This window comes from Callithrix jacchus, chromosome 13 (genome assembly GCF_049354715.1).
Source record: "Callithrix jacchus isolate 240 chromosome 13, calJac240_pri, whole genome shotgun sequence".
NCBI lineage: Eukaryota > Metazoa > Chordata > Mammalia > Primates > Cebidae > Callithrix > Callithrix jacchus.
The window spans coordinates 92,325,788-92,345,958 of NC_133514.1; the positions used below are offsets into that span (position 1 = coordinate 92,325,788).

Sequence of the window (20,171 nt, forward strand, 5' to 3'; positions counted from 1 at the left end):
TTTTCTATACCTGCCGTTTTTATTTCTCTAAAGTATCTACGTTGACTTGATAAGAGGCTGATCAACATCATCATGAGTCTGTAAAATCTTTCTGCTACCAAGAAAAGTCTCTGTCAACTTACACACCATACTGCTTTCCTTTCCTAGCAATCAAGTGTTTTTACTTAGATATTATGCATAGTCTGAAATTGTATATGTTTCGTCATCTGAAAAGGTCTATTTTAAATTCTAAATGTTTGCTAATTTCTGGTTAAGCCTGCCAAGAAGTTTCTTCCTTCTTCATCTAAATCATCTGGCAATGAAGATATTGCCTTAAATCATCATATCTAGCTAAGAGTACAGTGCTGGTTTAAGTAATCTCTTACTTAGAAAAAAATGTGTGTTAAAAATGTCAACTGCAAAGCACAAAGCAGTTAATGTCATACTGCCCTTCTATTTTGGTGCACGAAACACACGAAACAGCAGGTGTTGATTTTCTCTGATATTTGAGATTGATAGCTTGTCTCTTTCTTACTCCACCCACCATCATTATGTTTAATTTACATTCATCCGTGACACATTGCAACTTGCTGATTTTATAGCTATGCTGTATGTAAATAAAATGAGTGAAAAAATACAAAACCCCAATAGGATACTTTCTGCCTTCCTATAAAATCAACCTGCTCCTCTGAATGCGCCTCTATCAGAACACGAGTGAAATCCTACAGCTAGCTTCTCAGGTATGCTTGTATGAAGGTGAACTCAAAAGTCATAGTAACTGTAGAGTCTATTTCATATGCAAATCAGACAGCACTCCGACTACTATAAATTAAATCAAAAGATTCCCAAATGGAATGAGGTATAGAATAGTTCTGGCAAGTTTATATTAACAACTCTGTAGTTGAAAGCTTTCCTCTCTCCCATGAAACATAACACAAATTACTTAAGAAGTCAATTGTAAGGACACAAAACCCTGCTATTATTTAAAAACATTATTTAGTACCATTTCAAATATAAATGTTCTCTTTAATCATTTAATTGACACGTGCCCCATTAAAACATGCAATTGTTTGTCATATACAACATGCAGCATGCAGTAAATGGACAGCAGAGGTTAATAACCTGGAAGCATAGGATCTGAGAATGTGAGAGCAAGTTAAAGACAAGAGTTCCTCTCCATTGTCACTGAGGGTCGAGAAGCAATGCTGAAGCGTAGAACAGTGAGAGTGGGGGAAATACAGTTTGTCCAACACATAAACATATCTCCGCAAGTGGCGGCAGGTATAACTGAAAGACAAAGGTAAAAGGAGAGAAACAGAAAGAGGAGTTTTCCTTTGAAAAAATAAAACATTATGTCCTCAAAGCTTTCTGTGTATCTTCACTAGATGGTGCCCAAGGAAAAAAAGTGTTAAAGAGAATAAAAAGATAGAAAAGAAAATGAACAATCAGAATAAAAAATGGACAAAAGTTCTAAACAGTTTATCAAAGAAGATCTAAGATGGCAAATAAGCATATGAGGAGACACTTGACATCACACATCACTAGGAAATGCAAATTCAAACAATGAGACACCGCTACAGACTGTGTGAATGGCCCACATCCAGAACATGGATTACACCAAATGCAGGAGAGGATGTGGAGCAACAGGAACTCTCATTCACTGCTGGTGGAAATGCAAAATGGTATAGCTACTTTGGAAGGCAGTTCAGCAGTTTCTTATAAAACTAAATACACTCTTACCATACAATCCTACAATTGTGCTCCTTAGAATTTATCCAAAAGAGTTGAAAACTTACATTCATACAAAAATCTGCACATAGGTATTTATGGCACCTTTATTCATTAATTCCCAAACTTGGAAGCATCCAAGGTGTCCTTTAGTAGATAAATGAATAAATAAACAAACTGTGGCACATCCAGATGATGGATTATTATTTAGGGCTAAAACAATGAGTTATCAAGTCATGAAAAGACATGGATGATCCTAAACGCACATTACTAAGTTAAAGCCACCAATCTGCAAAAGCCTACATACTGTGTGATTCCAGTTATATGATATTCTGGAAAAGGAAAAATTACGAAGACAGTAAAAAGGTTAAGGGTTGCCAGGAGTTAGAGGGGAGGGAGGGATGAATATACAAAGCACAGAGGATTTTTAGGGCAGTGAAGCTACTACACTGTACAACATTATAATGGTGGATACATACACTCGTCAAAAACCAAAGAATATATAACACCAAGAGTGAATCCTAATGTAAACTATGTAACTTTGGGTGATACTGTGTCAATGCAGGTTCATCAACTATAATAAATATGCCACTCTGGTACAGGATGCTGATAGTTGGGGAGGTTAGAGGCCAGGGGATATGTGGGAACTCTATACTTTCTGATCACTTTTGCTGTGAACCTAAAACTGCTCTTTAAAAAGTTTATTTAGGCAAGAAAAAGACATATTCACTGGGAGAAAAGTCTCAAAATACGAGTCTGTCATTAGTGAACCACATAAAACATGCCTTGGTAGAACAAAGTGACACAAAATACTATTTCTTCATGGTATTATGAATTCATTCCCGGCAAGTAGGCAATGACACTACTACAATATGTAAGAGATCATGGTAGATAGAACACTGAATTAGGAGTCAGAAAACTTAGAAATCCTTTGGAAAAGTGCTTGCAAAAATAAAATTTTTTAAATAAAGAGAAAACTTAGAAATCTAAATTCTGCTCACACATTGGCAGCTTTATAATAGTGGGTATATGATCTCTCTAAGCCTCAAACTCGTAAGCAAACAACAAAGAAGTAAAAATTTTAAGCTGCTCCAAGATTTTAAAGTGCTAGTACAAAAAATAAAATAACAAGAAGACCAATAAGAATTATTACTACTATTGTCAGAGTAATTTCACTGATGCCACATTTCAGGCCATTTAAGAATAGCAAGCTAGAGAGAAAAAAATAAAATCAATCTGACAAGGTGAATCAACAAACTAGTGAACCTATCACATGATATGGCTAGGCTATTATCAGTCCTTGAGATTCAAGTCTAAAGAACTACATCAAAACTGTATCAAATTATTAATACCAAGAGGGTGACAGGTAATTTTTAAAGTATGTTGAATTCGAAATAAAACTAATAAGTTAGAAGATCTGAAATGGGCAAATTTCCACAAATAAACAATCCATTTATCTGTTCAACCACTAGCCTATCAAACAACCAATCAGTCAAGCAGTAACTACTATCCACTGCATATGGGAACTGTCCTGGGCATTGAAGACAGGGCAGGGAATGATATATACACAATATCTACCCTTAAGGAGCTTACAACCTAGAGCAGGAGACAGATTATTAGACAGTAACAAAATCCCTCTGAAATACAGAAAGTCTTAAGAAGCTGTTAATTTCCAAAACACAGTAGAGTTAAAAATCTTTTAAAGTAGGCTTATATTTAAAGAGATACTTATATTAAGTCTTGGAAAGGATTCCAGGACTCAACCCACTAAAAGAGAGCAAAATCTTAATAAAAGAAAACAAATATATTCTTGAAAAATGTACATCACCAGCACTTTAAACAAGTAATCACAGTTAACATTATCATCAGTAATGGAACAAGTAGATGTCATATGTCTCCTGATATGATCGTAGCATAGCCAAAATCTAACCCCCCCAAGAAATCAAGCAAACCAAAATTGAGGGATATTCTACAAATAAAAAACTGTTCCGTATTCTCCAAATTTTGGAGGCCCTGAAAGACAAAGAAAGACTGAGGGACCATTTCAGATTAAAGAAGATGAAAGAAGACAACTACATGTAACATGATTTTGGTATTAAATCCCTGACTTGGGCCGGGTGCAGTGGCTCACGCCTGTAATCCCAGCACTTTGGGAGGCCGAGGCAGCAGTCGGATCATGAGGTCAAGAGATCGAGACCATCCTGGCCAATGTGGTGAAACCCCGTCTCTACTAAAAATACAAAAATTAGCTGGGCATGGTGGCCCACGCCTGTAGTCCCAGCTACTCGGGAGGCTAAGGCAGGAGAATTGCTTGAACCCGGGAGGCGGAGGTTGCAGTGAGCCAAGATCGTGCCACTGCACTCCGGCCTGGCACCTGGCAACGGAGCAAGACTCTGTCTCAAAAAAAGAAAAAGAAATCCCTGACTTGGAGGAAAAACAAGGCATTTTTTACTTAAAATAGTTTTTATCAATGTTAATTTCCTAATTTTGACAAATATCCTTATTTTTAAGAAATACATCATGCAGTACTTAGTAGTAAGGCATCATACCTATAAACTTATTCTCAAACATTTCCAAAAAAAGGAGACAAACACGATAGTAAAGCAAATGTAAAATTTTAACATTTGAGAATGTGAGTTAAAGGTAAATGAAAATTATTTACACTACTTATGCAATTTTTTGGTAAAACTAATTTTTTTTTTTTTTTGAGACAGAGTCTCATTCTGTCACCCAGGCTGGAGTGCAGTGGCATGATCACAGCTCACTGCAGCCTTGACTCCTTGACTACCTGGGCAAGCAATCCTCTTACCTCAGCCTCCCGAGTAGCTAGAAGCACAGATGCATGCCACCACATTCAGCTAATTTTTAAAATTTTTACTAGAGACAGGGTCTCACTATGTGGCCCAATCTGGTCTTAAATTCCTGGGCTCAAGTGATCCACCTACCCTGGCCTCCCAAAGTGGGATTATAGGCCTAAATCACCATGCCTGGCATACATTATTTTTAATCTGAAAAACAAAAAACCAGAATTGGTCTTTTTGATAAATTGAATAATACTCATTTTAAGATTATGAGATTCAAACCTAGAGTTCTAAAATGTCATTCTGACCTCTACATTTAACACTTGGGACAACAGAAAAACAAAATCATGGGAAGTATGCAAATGTGGTCTGGAGCTAACCCATATAAAACAGTCACTGTTACTTAAAAATTACACTTTCATAAAAATAAAACCTCCTTAGTGCCTTCTTACATGAAAATGTCCAAGATTATGCAATGTATAGTTCTGAAATGTTATTCAATATGGTTATTCTTCACCAAGTAAAGTATGACAATATTCTGTCCTAGAACAACATTCAAGTCTGTAAAAGATGACAAAAACCACAAGCAAAAGAGTGATGCTTACACAAGATTCTGGGGTGAAGTTTCTAATAACGTATTTTGCAGTACTCTGATAATAAAATTATAACACATTTTCATAACAACTTTTTATAAGTTCTTTTGTTTTTTCTTGAGATGGAGTCATGCTCTGTTGCCCAAGCTGGAGTGCAGTGGTGTGATCTCAGCTCACTGCAACCTCCGTCTCCTGGGTTCAAGCAATTCTCCTGTCTCAGCCTCCCGAGTAGCTGGGACTATAGGTGCATGCCACCACGTCTGGCTAATTTTTGTGTTTTTAGTAGAGAAGGGGTTTCACTGGTCTTGAAACCCATATTGGTCAGCCTGGTCTTGAAATCCTGACCCCAGGCAATCCACCAGCCTCGGCCTCCCAAAGTGCTGGGATTACAGGTGTGAGCCACCATGCCCAGCCAACTTATTTTCTTAATTATCTATATGCTTAAAGAACTTTAAAAAAATGAGATTACCAGAGGCAAGTTAAACTTTACCTAGACTATTCAAAATATTCTGTATACTCTTTTCCAATTTCATCTTCCCTTCTTGCCTTCCTTTGAGAAAGCTCATTAGGAGATCCATTAATAGATTAAAAAATACCCAAGAAATTAAATAATAAATGTGTATAGGCTATATGAAGAAAATTACCAAAATTTACTATTTGAAATAAAAGAAATCTTGAATAAATGAAGAGACGCTAGCATGTTTTTGGATGGGAAGACAAAATATCATCAAGAATGCCATTACCCATCACCGATCAAAATCTCAATAGTCATCATTGATTTTGACAACATTACTCTTACAGTAGTTCCTACATTTTTTTAGGTGGCCATTTTAAAAGCCAACAAAAGACATGGATTCTCTTACAGAAAAATATACCAAGTTACAGAGATACAAACTTTATATAAGATGTCAAGGTCTTCATAGAGCTGCTAGGGCCCATTCATACTATCTCCATGCCCCAGATTCACGAAGTGCAAGTAATGAAGTCCTCGGACGAAAAAGAAATAGGTGAAAGGATCCAAGACAGCTTCTAAAAGTAACAGTACTAAGGAGGGGTTTAACCGTAGGCTATTCAAATACATGTATTTGACAATATATACACAACAATAAGAATGAATGCTACAGGAAGAATAGACACATGAATCAACATAATAGCACAGAAAATCCCAAACATAGCGGGGCGCGGTGGCTCAAGCCTGTAATCCCAGCACTTTGGGAGGCCGAGGCAGGTAGATCACGAGGTCAAGAGATCAAGACCATCCTGGTCAACATGGTGAAACCCCATCTCTACTAAAAATACAAAAAATTAGCTGGGCATGGTGGCGCGTGCTGTAATCCCAGCTACTCGGGAGGTTGAGGTAGGAGAATTGCCTGAACCCAGGAGGCGGAGGTTGCGGTGAGCCGAGATGGCGCCATTGCACTCCAGCCTGGGTAACAAGAGTGAAACTCCGTCTCAAAAAAAAAAAAAAAAGAAAATCCCAAACATAGAATCTAGCATGTAATAAAGACTATTTAAATTTTGGATGAAAAGGTTGTTTTTATATGTATCTCTGGTTACATAAAGTCATATGCTGCATGATAACCTTTCAGTCAATTGCGTATATGACAGTGGTCTCATAAGATTATAATGTAGCTAAAAAATTCCTAAGGCCTAGTGATATCACAGATATTATAATATATTAGCACAATGAATTACTGACATATCTGTGGAAATCCTGGTGAAAACAAACTTACTGCTCTGCCAGTCCTCCTTCCAATTATGTATAAAGTATAATACTTTCTAATGATAATAACTGTGTTACTAGTTTATGTATTTGTGTTAGTGCTATCTGTAGTTACTACATGATGCCTTTTATTGTTCTAGAGTGTATTTCTTCCACTTACAAAAGTCAACTGCAAACAGCCTGAGGTAGGTCCTTCAGGAGGTATCCAGAAGGCAGCAAGATGTGGAGGTGGAAGACGGTGATGCTGCTGACCCTGACCCTGTGTAGGCCTAAGCTAATGTACATGTTCGTGTCTTAGTTGTTAACAAAGAAGTTTAAAAAGCAAAAAAATTAAATAAAAATAGACAAAGATTTACAAAATTAAGGATATAAAGGAAAATATTTTTGTATAGCTGTACAACGTATTTGTGTGTTGAGCTAAGTGTTATCACAAAAGAATCAATTGTTTAAAAAAATTTTAAAGATTATAAACTTTACAAATTCAAACTTTAATTTCATTAAACTATTATTGAAGAAAAACATTTAAAATAAATTTAGCGTACCCTAAGTGTACAGTGTTATAACTGTATTTTATACAGTTAACTGTATAATTGTGTAGTACTGTACAGTAGTGTACAGTAACACACAAGGCTTTCACATTTACTTAACATTCACTCATTGTCTCAACCGGAGCAACTTCCAGTCCTGCAAGCTCCGAATAGTAACAGTAAGTGGCCTATACAAGTGTAACACGTTTTTTCTTTTAGACCGCATTTTTACTGTCTCTCTTCTATATTTAGATATGCATATACTTACCGTTGCATTATAACTGCTTACAGTATTCAGTACAGGTTTGTAGCATAGAAGCAATAGCCTCAGTGTGTAGCAGGCTATACCACTGAGGTTTGTATAAGTACACTCTATCATAACCACTTAATGACACATTTCTCAGAATGTATTCCCATTAAGTGATGAATGACTGTATTTCTTTTAAAAATAAGACATTTATCTTACATAGCAAATCAAACTAATTCCATATAGAGTTGAATGTAAAACAATGAATTCACAAAAGAAACAAGAATAAAAGAGAGAAGTGGAAGAAGTGGCATTAAGAAAAAAGACTGGCCAATGTGACTATATAAATATCTAAAATCTCAAAGCCCATCCTCAATAAAATTAAAAGGCAACACACATTTAAAACATCACATAAGCAGCCAATTTATCCTTGTGTTTATTAAGAGCTCTTTAAAATCAGTAAGTAAAATATGAAAAATACAACTGACACTGAAATCAGTAAGTGAAAGATGAAAAATACAACTGACAAATGAACAAAGTATACATACTGGCAATTCACAAAATACACAAGCAGTTAACATTTAGAAAACAATTCTCTCACCAGTGATTAAAACATAAAATTACAAGTATGAAATATCAATTTTTGGCTATCAAATTAGATTTTTTTAAAAAAGAATGATTGCTGGAGTATAGAAATATGGACATTGTCATGCATACTTTATTCAATGTTAGCTGGGCAATGTCTTTGGAAAGCAATGTAGTAACTGATAAATCATCAAAATGTAAATTGCATTTGACTCAGTAATTCCATTTTTATTACTGTATTATAGTAGCCTTGTTAACATTGTTTTACCAGCTGGGCGCGGTGGCTCACACCTGTAATCCCAGCACTTTGGGAGGCTGAGGCAGGTGGATCATGAGGTTGGGAGTTCAAGACCAGCCTGGCCAAGATGTTGAAACCCTGTCTCTACTAAAAATACAAAAAAATTAGCCAGGCATGGTGGCTGGCACCTGTAATCCCAATCACTTGGGAGGCTGAGGCAGGAGAATCACTTGAACCTGGTGGGTGGCGATTGCCATGACCCAAGATCACGCCACTACACACACTCCAGCCTGGGCAACAGAACAAGACTGTCTTTAAAAAAAAAAAAAAAAAAAAGGCGGGGGGGGGCAAAACAACAACAAAACCTAACTTCCCATGGTCTAGAATTAAGATTTGAGTCTCTTTTGTTTTTTTCTAGACTATCAAGTTATCTTAAGTCTAGACACAAAAGTTAAAACTGAGACAAAAATCAGGAGATAGCATAGACAGAGACTCAAAAGTAGATTCTAGGAATAATTTTGCCAATACGTACATAGGACTTCAAATACTATTCTTTTCCTCATTTATTCAACATAGGTTTTCTGAGTGTATGTATACTAAAAAACTGGGATCGTCTTAAACACTTGGGATTCGGTGGCACAAAGAGATACGTGGATTCTGCTTTCACATAACAGGGGTCCGCATCCCCCACTCTGAAGCCTGTTAGGAACTGGGCTACATAGCAGGAGGTGAGTGACAGTTGAAAGAGTGAAGCTTAATCTGTATTCACAGCCACTCCCCATTGTTCGCATTACCACCTGAGCTCTGTCTCCTGTCAAATCCGTGGTGGTATTAGATTCTCAGAGGAATGTGAAGTTTATTATGAACTGTGCATGCAAGGAATCCAGGGTGTATGCTTCTTATGAGAATCTAATGCCTGATGATATGACCTGAGGTGAAACAGTTTCATCCCAAAACCATCCCGTTTTGCCCCTGTCCATGGAGAAACTGACTTCCACAAAACTGGTCCCTGGTGCAACAAAGGTTGAGGACTGCTGTCACAGAACATACATTTATATACAGGGAGATTCAGAAGCAACGAGTAAAAAAATAAACAAGATAATTTTGCTAACAAAATAAAGAAAATATGATAAAGGTGGAAGAGAGGCTGAAGGAGCTAATTGTTAATTTTGGTGGTTACGATCGATTTCACCAATGGTATGACATTTGACATGAGAAACAAATACCCTTAAGAACTACAATCTCAACTTCTCAAGCATCTGACAACATTATGAGCTAATTTACATTAGCATAACTGAACAAAAATGTTTCTCATTTCCACTGAGATTATATTAATAAACTTGTAATGGAGGTTAGATGTGAATAATATGATTCATTTTATGGATGGGTCTAGACAGTGAGCATTCCTGAAAATGGGCACTGTGATCTCAGAATCACAGGGCTGGGAGAGCCTAGGTCATCTTGTGCAAGATCTATCCACAGAAGAATGTTTTTCTAACAAGCCCCATGAGATGCTCACACTGCTCTTATTATACATCTTTAAGCAAAAAGGAACTCTCTAGTTAGACAAATAGCCTCATTCCACAGACACATAAATCTAATAATTAGAAAACTTCTTCTTATAATAACCCAAATCCACTTGTTCTGTAACTTCTACCCAGTAACGAAACTTGGAATTCGATACACAAAATCTAACTTATTTCCTTACACTACAGTCTTCAAATAGACGAGGAACCTGTGAATCTCTTTCATCTTTTCTTCTCTGATTGATATTAAAATCTGTTCATCTCTCATGGGCTATGGTTTTTGGATTCCTCATCAGTCTTGTTACTCTCCTTGGATACTCACAGTGCCTAATAAGCTTCTCAGCAACACACTCAGCATAAGGAGTAGTACTTTCTCACTGGTAGTATTCAGAATTGTTGGTGCATGATGAGAATAAAAACCCAGACCAAATATTATCAGTTTTACTATAGTTTTGAAATTCTTTACAGACATAGACAACATATCCCCTTACTGCCATCCAGATCCAGGGTAAACCACTCGCATCATGCCACCCTTGATACCATATACCATGCTGGTCATTCCTAAAATATGGCAAAAAGAAGTAAACACATCATTCTAAATGTGCCATGTTTTGGGCAGTGCTGAAAAGATTACATTCTATAATGCAGGTCAAAATTATACATATTCAAAAACCAAAGTTAAATTAAAAAGAAAAACAAATTCCCTCAAATTGAAAACTAAAACAAATTTAATTGTATATCAAGTGGTAATAAAACTACACAAAAAATTGTTTTGAATAACTTTAAAATGTAGAACTGACCATATTACTCAGTGGAGTGTGTTCTAAGGACAAATAGAAACACACACAAAGAAATCCTAAACTTCAGTCACTGACTTAAAATTAGTCATAATATTAATACTATTGTGAAACAACTGTATACACACAGAGTAGAATAAAAAGAAAAATATTACATTAATGTTCTTCTGTTAAGTAATCTTAAATTTGAATCAGAACTACGAGTATAAATAATCTTTTTTCTGTACAAGAATTTCCATCTTTTTAGCTTTGTCCACTAAAGACACCTAAAAAAAATTACAAACTCCCCAACAATGAGCTCCTATCACCTACCAACCACATTGCGGTTTCTAGGTCTCAGACAAGAAATGTATTTAATATAAATGAGTCTGAAACATCTTTTTGGCCTAAAAGCAAGGAAGGAAGCAAAGAAACTGTCAAAGATGAATGGAGTCCTGTCAAAAGGACATAAGGGACAATATAAGGGATCTCCCAACAGCCAAAAATGAAACCGTCAGAAATCAAAAAGAATAACTGCTCTGCAAGTGATCAAAAACACGTAATCTATATGTATAATGTGAACAGAAGTTCCTAATAAAATAAACAAAAACCCCAAAAATCGAAAATGTGTCAATTACTTCTAGAGGTACCAAAAGCATCAAACTCTAGTTTTGAAAATTAAATAATAAAAGGAAAAAGTTAAGCATTACTCCTCTCTTTCCAACTATAGTTACACAGTAGATGAAGGAAAATTCTTATTTACAGAAAAATTCTATCTCACAAATATGCACATAATATTAGAAATTTGCCAATGGCAACATATAATAAAACAGTTTAGTTAAATGAAACTCACATGAAAGAAAGATGGTGAAATTTAGAATGAAAAGTTTAGCTATCACCATCTGAACCTACTGATAAATCTTAGTATCACCAGGATAACTAGACATCATGGATCTCCTTATATGATACAATATGAAATATAAAGAAACATTTATTAAGTATTTTTGCCCAAAAATTCCATCTAAATGATCTATCCTCTAGAATTAATTTTCAGAGAAATTGATGAGATGAAACACACTGAAGGACACAGAAAGAGACAAACAAACAAATCCAAAACATGAGATACTCTGTAAGGCAGCTTACCTGTTGACCAACTAGTCAAAGCTATGAGTTGAAGAGTTAAAAAAAGAAAAGCGAGCAAGTAGTACTGCTCTAAACTACAGATCAGCAACTTTTTTCTTAAATGGTCAGATAGCAAATAGTTGCAGTCCATATTGTCCCACTTAGCATTACTTCACTCTGCAACTGATGTGAGAAAGCAGCCACAGGATACACACAAATGGGCATGGCTGTGGTTCTAACAAAGCTTCATGTACAAAAACCCACCTCTGCTCCACTGAAAAAGCTAAAACATAGGACTAATCAAATGTGGTGTGGGATCCTGTATGAATCCTGATTTTAATTAACCAAAATATATTTTTTTCAAAGATAATCAGGTGCAATGTGACTATGAGGTTGGAATCAGATAATATTAAGGGAAGTGTTAAGAATATTCTTGAGTGCACAAACTAATTAATCATTGATGTAAATGAGTAACAAAGTGCTACCGATGAAACCTGAAAGAGATGAGATTTCACCTGAATAGATAGGTAAGGGAAGGTGTCCTCATGAAAGCAATGACTCAGCCAAGATTTGCAGGATGACTAAAGATAAGGAGAAAAGTAATTACAAGTGAAGGAACAGGCAGACATAAGACCTAAGCTGGAAGGAAACATGTGTCCCATGCAAAAGTAAAGAACAGTGTGTAAAGAGCTGATCTTGGGGAAGAACAGAGTTAGGTAAAATCACCAACGAATTATGCCTTCATTCTAGGAACAATGGGAAGGATCAACTGAAGTATATAAAGCAGAAGAGTCACAGGATGAGATCTGCATTTCGAAATGATCCCTCTGGTTGCAGACTGATGAAGCAAGAGTTGACATCAGGCCTGTTAAAGAGTTACTACAGTAGAGTAGGCACTAAGGAAATGATAAAGGAGAATGAATGGATTTGAGGGGTGGTTCCTGACAAGACTTGGTAATGAATTGGCTATGGCAGGTGACAAGGAATGTCAAAACTGACTCTCAGGTTTCTGGCTTGCATAAATGGTAGTGTCATTCACTGAGGCAGAACAAGGAAATGGGATCAAAAGAGGCTGGGAAAGGGCAAGATTTCCATTTTCGACATGCTGAGTTTGAGATGTCTGTGATAAACTCAAAAGATGATATCAATCATCTGACTGAACATGCAGGTCTGAGGCCAGAGGACAGGGCTAGCTAGATGTATATTTGTGAGTCATATGTATAAGGATGGGAGTGGCAACAATCACCAAGGAAAAGAGTAGAGAGAGAAAGAGAAGGGGGTTTGCTACAGTCTGAATGTTTGTGTCCATCACAAATTTATATGTTAAAATCCTAGCCCCCAAGGTGATGGCATTAGGAGGTGGGGTGTTTGGGAAGCCATTAGGATTAGGTGAGGTCATGAGGGTAGAGCCTTCATGTATGGGATTAATGTCCCTATAAGAGTCCTGAGACAGCTTGCTTCCTTCTGCTATCCACCATGGGAAGACAAGAGAAAAAGACTGCCCTCTTTGGGTCAGTCAGCAGGTCCTCACTAGACACCAAATCAGTCGGCGCCTTGATCATGGACTTCCCAGACTTCAGATCTGTGGGATGTAAATGTCTGTTGTTTATAAGCTATCCACCATATGGTATTTTGTTATAGCAACCAAAACTAAGACAGGGTGACCCTGAGAAATACCAACATTTAAAGTGTCACAAGATCACTTTAGATCTAGACAGAAGAAGATAAACTTCTACAGAATTTTGAAGAGTGGCCAAAAAAAAAAAAACCATAAAGAAGATGAGGAAACCAAGAAGAGGTTATCTTGAGGAAAGAGTGGTTACCAGTGTCAAATGCAACCAAAAGGACTACTGAGACAGAAAACGTCCACTGCATTTGGCAATATGGAGGCCAACAGTTCTTTTCGTTAGTAATATTTAAAATACCATTGATTAAAACATGATCTGAATGTATTACTTTCTGATATATCTTAATCCCACTGATTAGCTCATTCACATGCATTAAATATGCATTAAGTTTCCAGGGAAAATTTTTGCAAACTAAAAATTCATAAAATAGTGTGCGCACATACACGTACAATTTTTTTACACAGTATAAAACTTACATATCCAAGAAAATAAGCAAAGGAAAATCTGGAACGAATGTCAGGAAACTATACAACAGTGGTGGAAGCACACAACCCTTGAATCATTTAACTCCTTGGCAGCAGAAGCCATTTTTCCTGGAGCTGAATCTATTGCCAGCAATGAACATCCTGGGAATCTCTAGTATGAAGGATTAACAGACTGGCTCAAACACTGGAAAATATATTGAAAGGAACAATCTAGTACTAGCTCAAAAGGGATAAAATGACCTAATATCCCACTGCCAGATTTATAAAATAATAGAGACTGTAATAATAATAATAAAGAACGTTTTTACAATATAACATAACTACATTAGCATCTTTTCTGTGAGTTGTTTTATTAATTGCTGAAGAAATTCAGAATAAGAAATTCCTACATTTGTAGAAAAATACAACTTTTTAATCAATTAAAATATATAACATTACTAGTACTTGAGATTTAATCCTATTCTCTGATTTCAAAATCTTCCAACAAGCCCTTTCATCCTAAATTAGCCACTCATTTTGGTATATAAATGTATCAATAAAGATCTAAAACCTAAACATATGTAGAAATGTAAATAACAGCCAAATATCTTAGACAGCAATTTCATAATATCTCTGTCAAATTACTTGCTTTCTGATTTTAAAATATTGTAAATATTATTAGGTTCAGATATAAATTTGGCAATAGCTACAGAAATAATCATATACCTCTTACAAATTTTATTTCCAATAATATTTTTGAGAACTTCAACTTTTCTTTGAAGACTTGATCACAGTTTATAGAATCTCATTCCTTCCTCATAAAAAATAAAGTAGTTAAAGGCACTGATTCTCATATACTACCAAAGCAAAGGGGACAAGGCACCTGAAAATAGTTTTTAAAAGTTTTGTAAACAGTAAGTCATATGCACCAGGTATCTAAAATTACCAGACTGAGATGAAAATGTACAGAGTGCTCCTTAAGTATACCACTGTCCCTTGTTTTACAGATGTACCATCTACATTTACAGGTGTGGATAAAAAAATGGATTTATCACCAGCATTCCTTCCTACATGGTATGTGAATGAAAAATGTCTTTTGACTTTGGACAAAACAACTATTTAAAAAGAATGTTGTCGTGGCTCTCCATTACAGACATTTGGTCTGCAAATGCCCAAAATGGCCATGCAGCAATGTGAAGCTGGCTTGGTTCCCAGCAATGCACAGTTTGCTATATGGCTTGAAGTTGTATTTCAATGTGTTAATAGCATGTTGCTGTCTACCCTACTTGTGGTCTAATAAGTGAGGTCTAAAATTCCACAAATGCAGACATGCATTCAAAATTTCTGACACTTTCTTTTCATGAATATAGAGTTAGGATGAAAGGAAAACTAACAGAGATTTCCTAAGAACAAAATTTACTTAAAATAATTTATTGATGAGATTTGTTTACAACTTTTGAAAGAACCATTTCAATGTCATTACGTTCCTCTTTGTACCAAAGGAAGTGGTGGATGGATACAGCACACATTAAAATGATGACTCCCACAGATGCCAAGTTGGTTCCAGTGGGAATGGAATTGACTAAAGAAAGAAAGACCCAAAGAACATGCTCATTACAAAAACAGCCATCAAAGACACACAATTCAGCCTGAAACATTAAAATTCACCTTTTCATGTCATCCAGAGAAACTAAGATACTTGTCTTAAAAAATCTAGTCTTTGGGGGACGTGAAGAATGACTGGATCCTAAAATCAAAGGTGTTCTTCAGTCCACACACATCTGTCTGCACTGAATAATCTGAGGTATAAACGCTAAAAATGTAATGGAAAAATTGGTTCACAAATAAACAGGTATAAAATAGCACATTCAGCACATTTTATGATCATCGAAAAGCCTGCTCATTTTTAAAGTCATTATTTTGTACAAACGGCATCTTGGCAAAACGATTTATAGTCATTATAAAATTCTTCTTAAAAAACTGAGCTCTAAGTTTTGATTCTTCAACATCCATGCCACAGATATTAGATCAGTGAAGTCTGATAATCTGGAGCCATGAAATAAGGCCAATTCTGCTGAGACCGAGTAAATATTTATGTCATATCCTTTCTATAGTAGGGCTGAAAAAATACACACAAGATAAAATGCTATATAATGGTAAGAGTTGAAAATCTTTTGGAGTCATTAAAATAAGAACAAGTCTTCATATATATATACACAGAAATTATGCCAATAAGTCATTACCAGAAGATCATCTCAGAATCATTTTTCAGTTGCCATGGATATACACAGAAACATCCACAGTCCCTCCACCTTTTTACCCACATGGGTGTGGTGACACACACTAAACCCACATCTGTGAGCTGGCAGGTGAGGATTATGGGAGCTGTCTTGTTACAGGAATGTAGTCATCAGAAATTGAAGCTTGTTGGGGTGGATGGGTGGAGAGGAAAAGACTGATTTTTGGTTTCACCAGCTCAATGTTCTAAGCAGCCTAACTGATGTATCAGCTTGACTGCCATAGTGACTGAGGCATATACTACAGCATCTTCTCCAGGGGAAAAGGACAAGCTATGCAGTCTCTTGCCTCTGGGTCTTTGTACCTGTTGCTGACTGTCTGGAGATGCTCCTTCAATCTACTTATCCTTTGGCAAACTCCTACTCTTCACTGAGTGTGACTATTTATGAGGCCTTCCCTGCTGCTACAAGCACATTTTGGTGCTCTTTCTTCTAGGTTCCCATTGTGCCTTATGCTTACTCCCAACAAACAACTTTACAAAATGCATTTGTAAACGGCTTTATTGTCTATCTCCCCTCTCAATAATCATAAACTTTTTGAGGGCAGATGTTCAGTTTTTATTTTAGTTTCCTTAGTACCTAGTATAGTGCTTGGCATAAGAAAACACCATATTTATTAACTGATGGAAATGGACAAAAATTAATGTTCTGTATTCAATGATCCACAAGTTATTTATGGGAGTTTGTATGCATCACCATTACCTTTATATCAGACTGACAAGAACAGTTTAGGCTGGGCTGGGATTCATAACCATAAACATAAAATTACTTCCTTCCTTAGGAGTAAGCAAAGGCCTGTAAATCACTGGCAATAGGAACTTACACAATAATTCCCAAGGTCTTAACTGCTTTTTTTTTTTTTTTTAATTTTAAGAAAACCCTGCAATTTGGCCACTTTGCAGAAGTGAGAAAAATTCAATCATTTTAATCACCCCTGGTTCCCAACCAAAAAGAAAGTTTTCCATTTTTTTTCCAGCAGAATAGAGAACTAGAACAACCTGATTAATCTCACAGTTGGCCAACCTGAAAGAGTTCTGAAAACCTTATAGTTATCACTTTATTCATTCTATGAATTATTTCAGATTATTGTTAATCAAAATCAGCAATACTTCTACTAACCTCTAGAACTAGGGTCTTATAAAAGGTTACCTATCCTTTTTCAGGCAAAAGTTGTAACTGTTAGATATAGGAAATGGGCGAGGTGGGATGAAAGAGATGACGGTGGGGGTTGAGAGGAAATTTACTGTGGATAGGAAGACAAGCTAAAGTGCATTTTTGGTGGACATTCCTAGAAGGAGAAAACTGGGTCCAAGCAAGACCTAAATTCCAATGAAAGGGACATAGGGTCATATTTCTCGCACATCTGAATAAACAGTTATTAGTTATTTAACTCTTCCCTTTATCTCCATTTTGTACATAATTTTATTTATTTATTTATTTATTTATTTATTTGAGACGGAGTTTCACTCTTGTTACCCAGGCTGGAGTGCAATGGCACGATCTCCGCTCACCGCAACCTCCGCCTCCTGGGTTCAGGCAATTCTCCTGCCTCAGCCTCCTGAGTAGCTGGGATTACAGGCATGTGCCACCATGCCCAGCTAATTTTTTGTATTTTGAGTAGAGACGGGGTTTCACCATGTTGACCAGGATGGTCTCAATCTCTTGACCTCGTGATACACCCACCTTGGCCTCCCAAAGTGCTGGGATTATAGGCGTGAGCCACCGTTCCCGGCCCTGTACATAATTTATAAGAAAATTAACCAATGGTTACTCATCAAGCAGTTTATAATCTAGTTGAAGATGTACAATAGAAACATAAACTAGTATCAGGAGAGAAATTACAAGTGGGTATTATGGGTTGTTTGAAAGACACTGTTAAGAGAAAAATACAAGCAACAGCCTGGAAGAAATAAATACATTTACAAAACAGCATACTTGCAAAGTACTTGTATCCAAAATACATAGAGAACATTCAAACACTCAAAACTCAAAAATAAAAAACTCAACCCAATATTAAAAAGGATAAAGGGCTAAACAGACATTTCACCAAAGAAGTTATATGGATGGCAAAAGAACGCATGAAAAGGTGCTCAACATTATTTGTCATTCGGAAAATGCAAACTAAAACCATGAGTGAGCACCACAGAACTATTAGAATGGCTTTCACAAAAAGAAAATACTAATTTCTGGTGAAGATGTGGAATAACTGGAACTATCAGATATTGCTGGCAAGAATGTGAAAAGGTATGGCCACTTTGGAAAATACTTTGACACTTTCTTATAAAGTTAAACATACAATTACAAATGCCTGAGAAACTCAACTCGTAGGTATTTACCCAAGAGAAAGGAAAATCTAGGTTCCCACAGATTCTCTATACAAATATTTATGGCAGCTTCATATATAATTGTCCCAAAATGAAAACATTTCAAATGTCCTTCAACCAGTGAATGGATAAACTGTGGTATCCATATAATAAAATACTTGCTTAATACATACAAGAACATGGATAAATCTCCAGTCTCAAAAGACCAAATACCATATGATTTCATTTATGACAAAGTGGTAAATGAAAACTAAAGAACAGAAAGAGGTTTGGGTAGTAAGAATGGTTTGACTAAAGAGTAGGACAGAGGAATCTTTAGGGTGATGAACTTTATCTTCACTGTGGTGGTAAATACATGACTATATGTGTTTGTCTACTCAAAGAACTGTTTACTAAAAGAGAGAAATTTTCTATATGTAACACATTTCTTTACTGCCCTAAAAAGTTAAAAACAACAGTCACTATGGTGAAGCAGTAGCCTACGCTGATCAAATATACTATACTAACTGTATTCAAGGGAAGAAGAAAATTAGGTTATAGACTTTAAGTGCAATTCTAACGTCTTGTTCAAGCACAGACCAATTGCCTTTAAAAACCTTTGATATCAAGCCCCTTATAATCTCTGTACACTTTTTACATTTCTTTCCCATGCTAGCATCCAAAAATTCTTACTATTCTCAAAAAAGAACTACTATCAGACATCTGGGAACAAAACCAAGTGTTTCCTGCAATGAGAGAGAGTTGTTACTATTCCTACCAAAAATGAGCTATACTGAAATGAGATAAGTTCCTGAGAAAAGCTTACCACACCCTAAATACTACAGCAGTGGTTCATTCCACATTGATCTGTATATTGGCCCCAAATAAACAAAAGGCTTATTAGAGAAGAGTTATTCTTCAAGGTCTTAATGGAAGTCAGAGGAAATAGTCAATGAAGCACTAAATATTTAATTCAAAATGCTCGGTATACTTGGTTTGGTAGTCTGAGACATATGCCTTATAATTAATAAAACAGATTTTCTCCATAAGAATCCACATTCTGTTATTAGTTAAAATTCTGCAGAGGCAGAGAACAAGAGAGATATAGAACCATGTAGAAAAACTCAATGACTTATATGTAGAAATAAGTAAAAGACAAAAAAGAATATTTCTACATGATGATATATTTTAAAATATACATAGAGCTTAAATAATCAAATGGGTCCATTATTTTAAAAATGACTTTATGACTGTCACTAAGAGAATACAATTTTTCTAATGTACAATATTCATCTTTTAGCTAGACATAACAGCTCAGAATATTACACTGCCTTTTGAGAAGTTCAAAGACCCTTAACATCAACCTCATTACTCCATCCCTTAAGAAGAGTTTTCTAATTTTCAACCTATTTATTCATATATGTATGTGCTTACATATGCATATAGTTAAGGCAATGGAACCCGTTCTTCCAATGAAAGCTGATGTGAATGGCAATGTGTAAACGGATCAAAGCGGAGTGAAGCTGCTCTGGGAGTTGTAGACTGGGTATCCAAGAGTAGTTGGTGGCTGCTCATGTTGCCACCAGCAAAGAAAGCAGGAGATACACAGTACGAGAACAAAACACAAAACCTGA

General features: G+C 36.0%; 1 protein-coding gene across 10 annotated transcripts in view; it reads right to left on the reverse strand.

Moving 5' to 3' along the window:
• DYM (dymeclin) overlaps window positions 1–20,171 on the reverse strand; it is a 481,767-nt gene that overhangs the window by 173,563 nt on the left and 288,033 nt on the right. For 5 of the 10 annotated variants that reach the window (XM_035271019.3, XM_035271016.3, XM_035271020.3 and 2 more), the window contains exon 14: window positions 1,102–1,266. The exons of the other annotated variants lie outside the window; for them this stretch is intronic. In XM_035271019.3, the coding sequence (XP_035126910.1) occupies window positions 1,102–1,266 (165 nt within the window). The remainder of the gene's footprint in view (window positions 1–1,101; window positions 1,267–20,171) is intronic. 10 annotated transcript variants of the gene reach the window in all.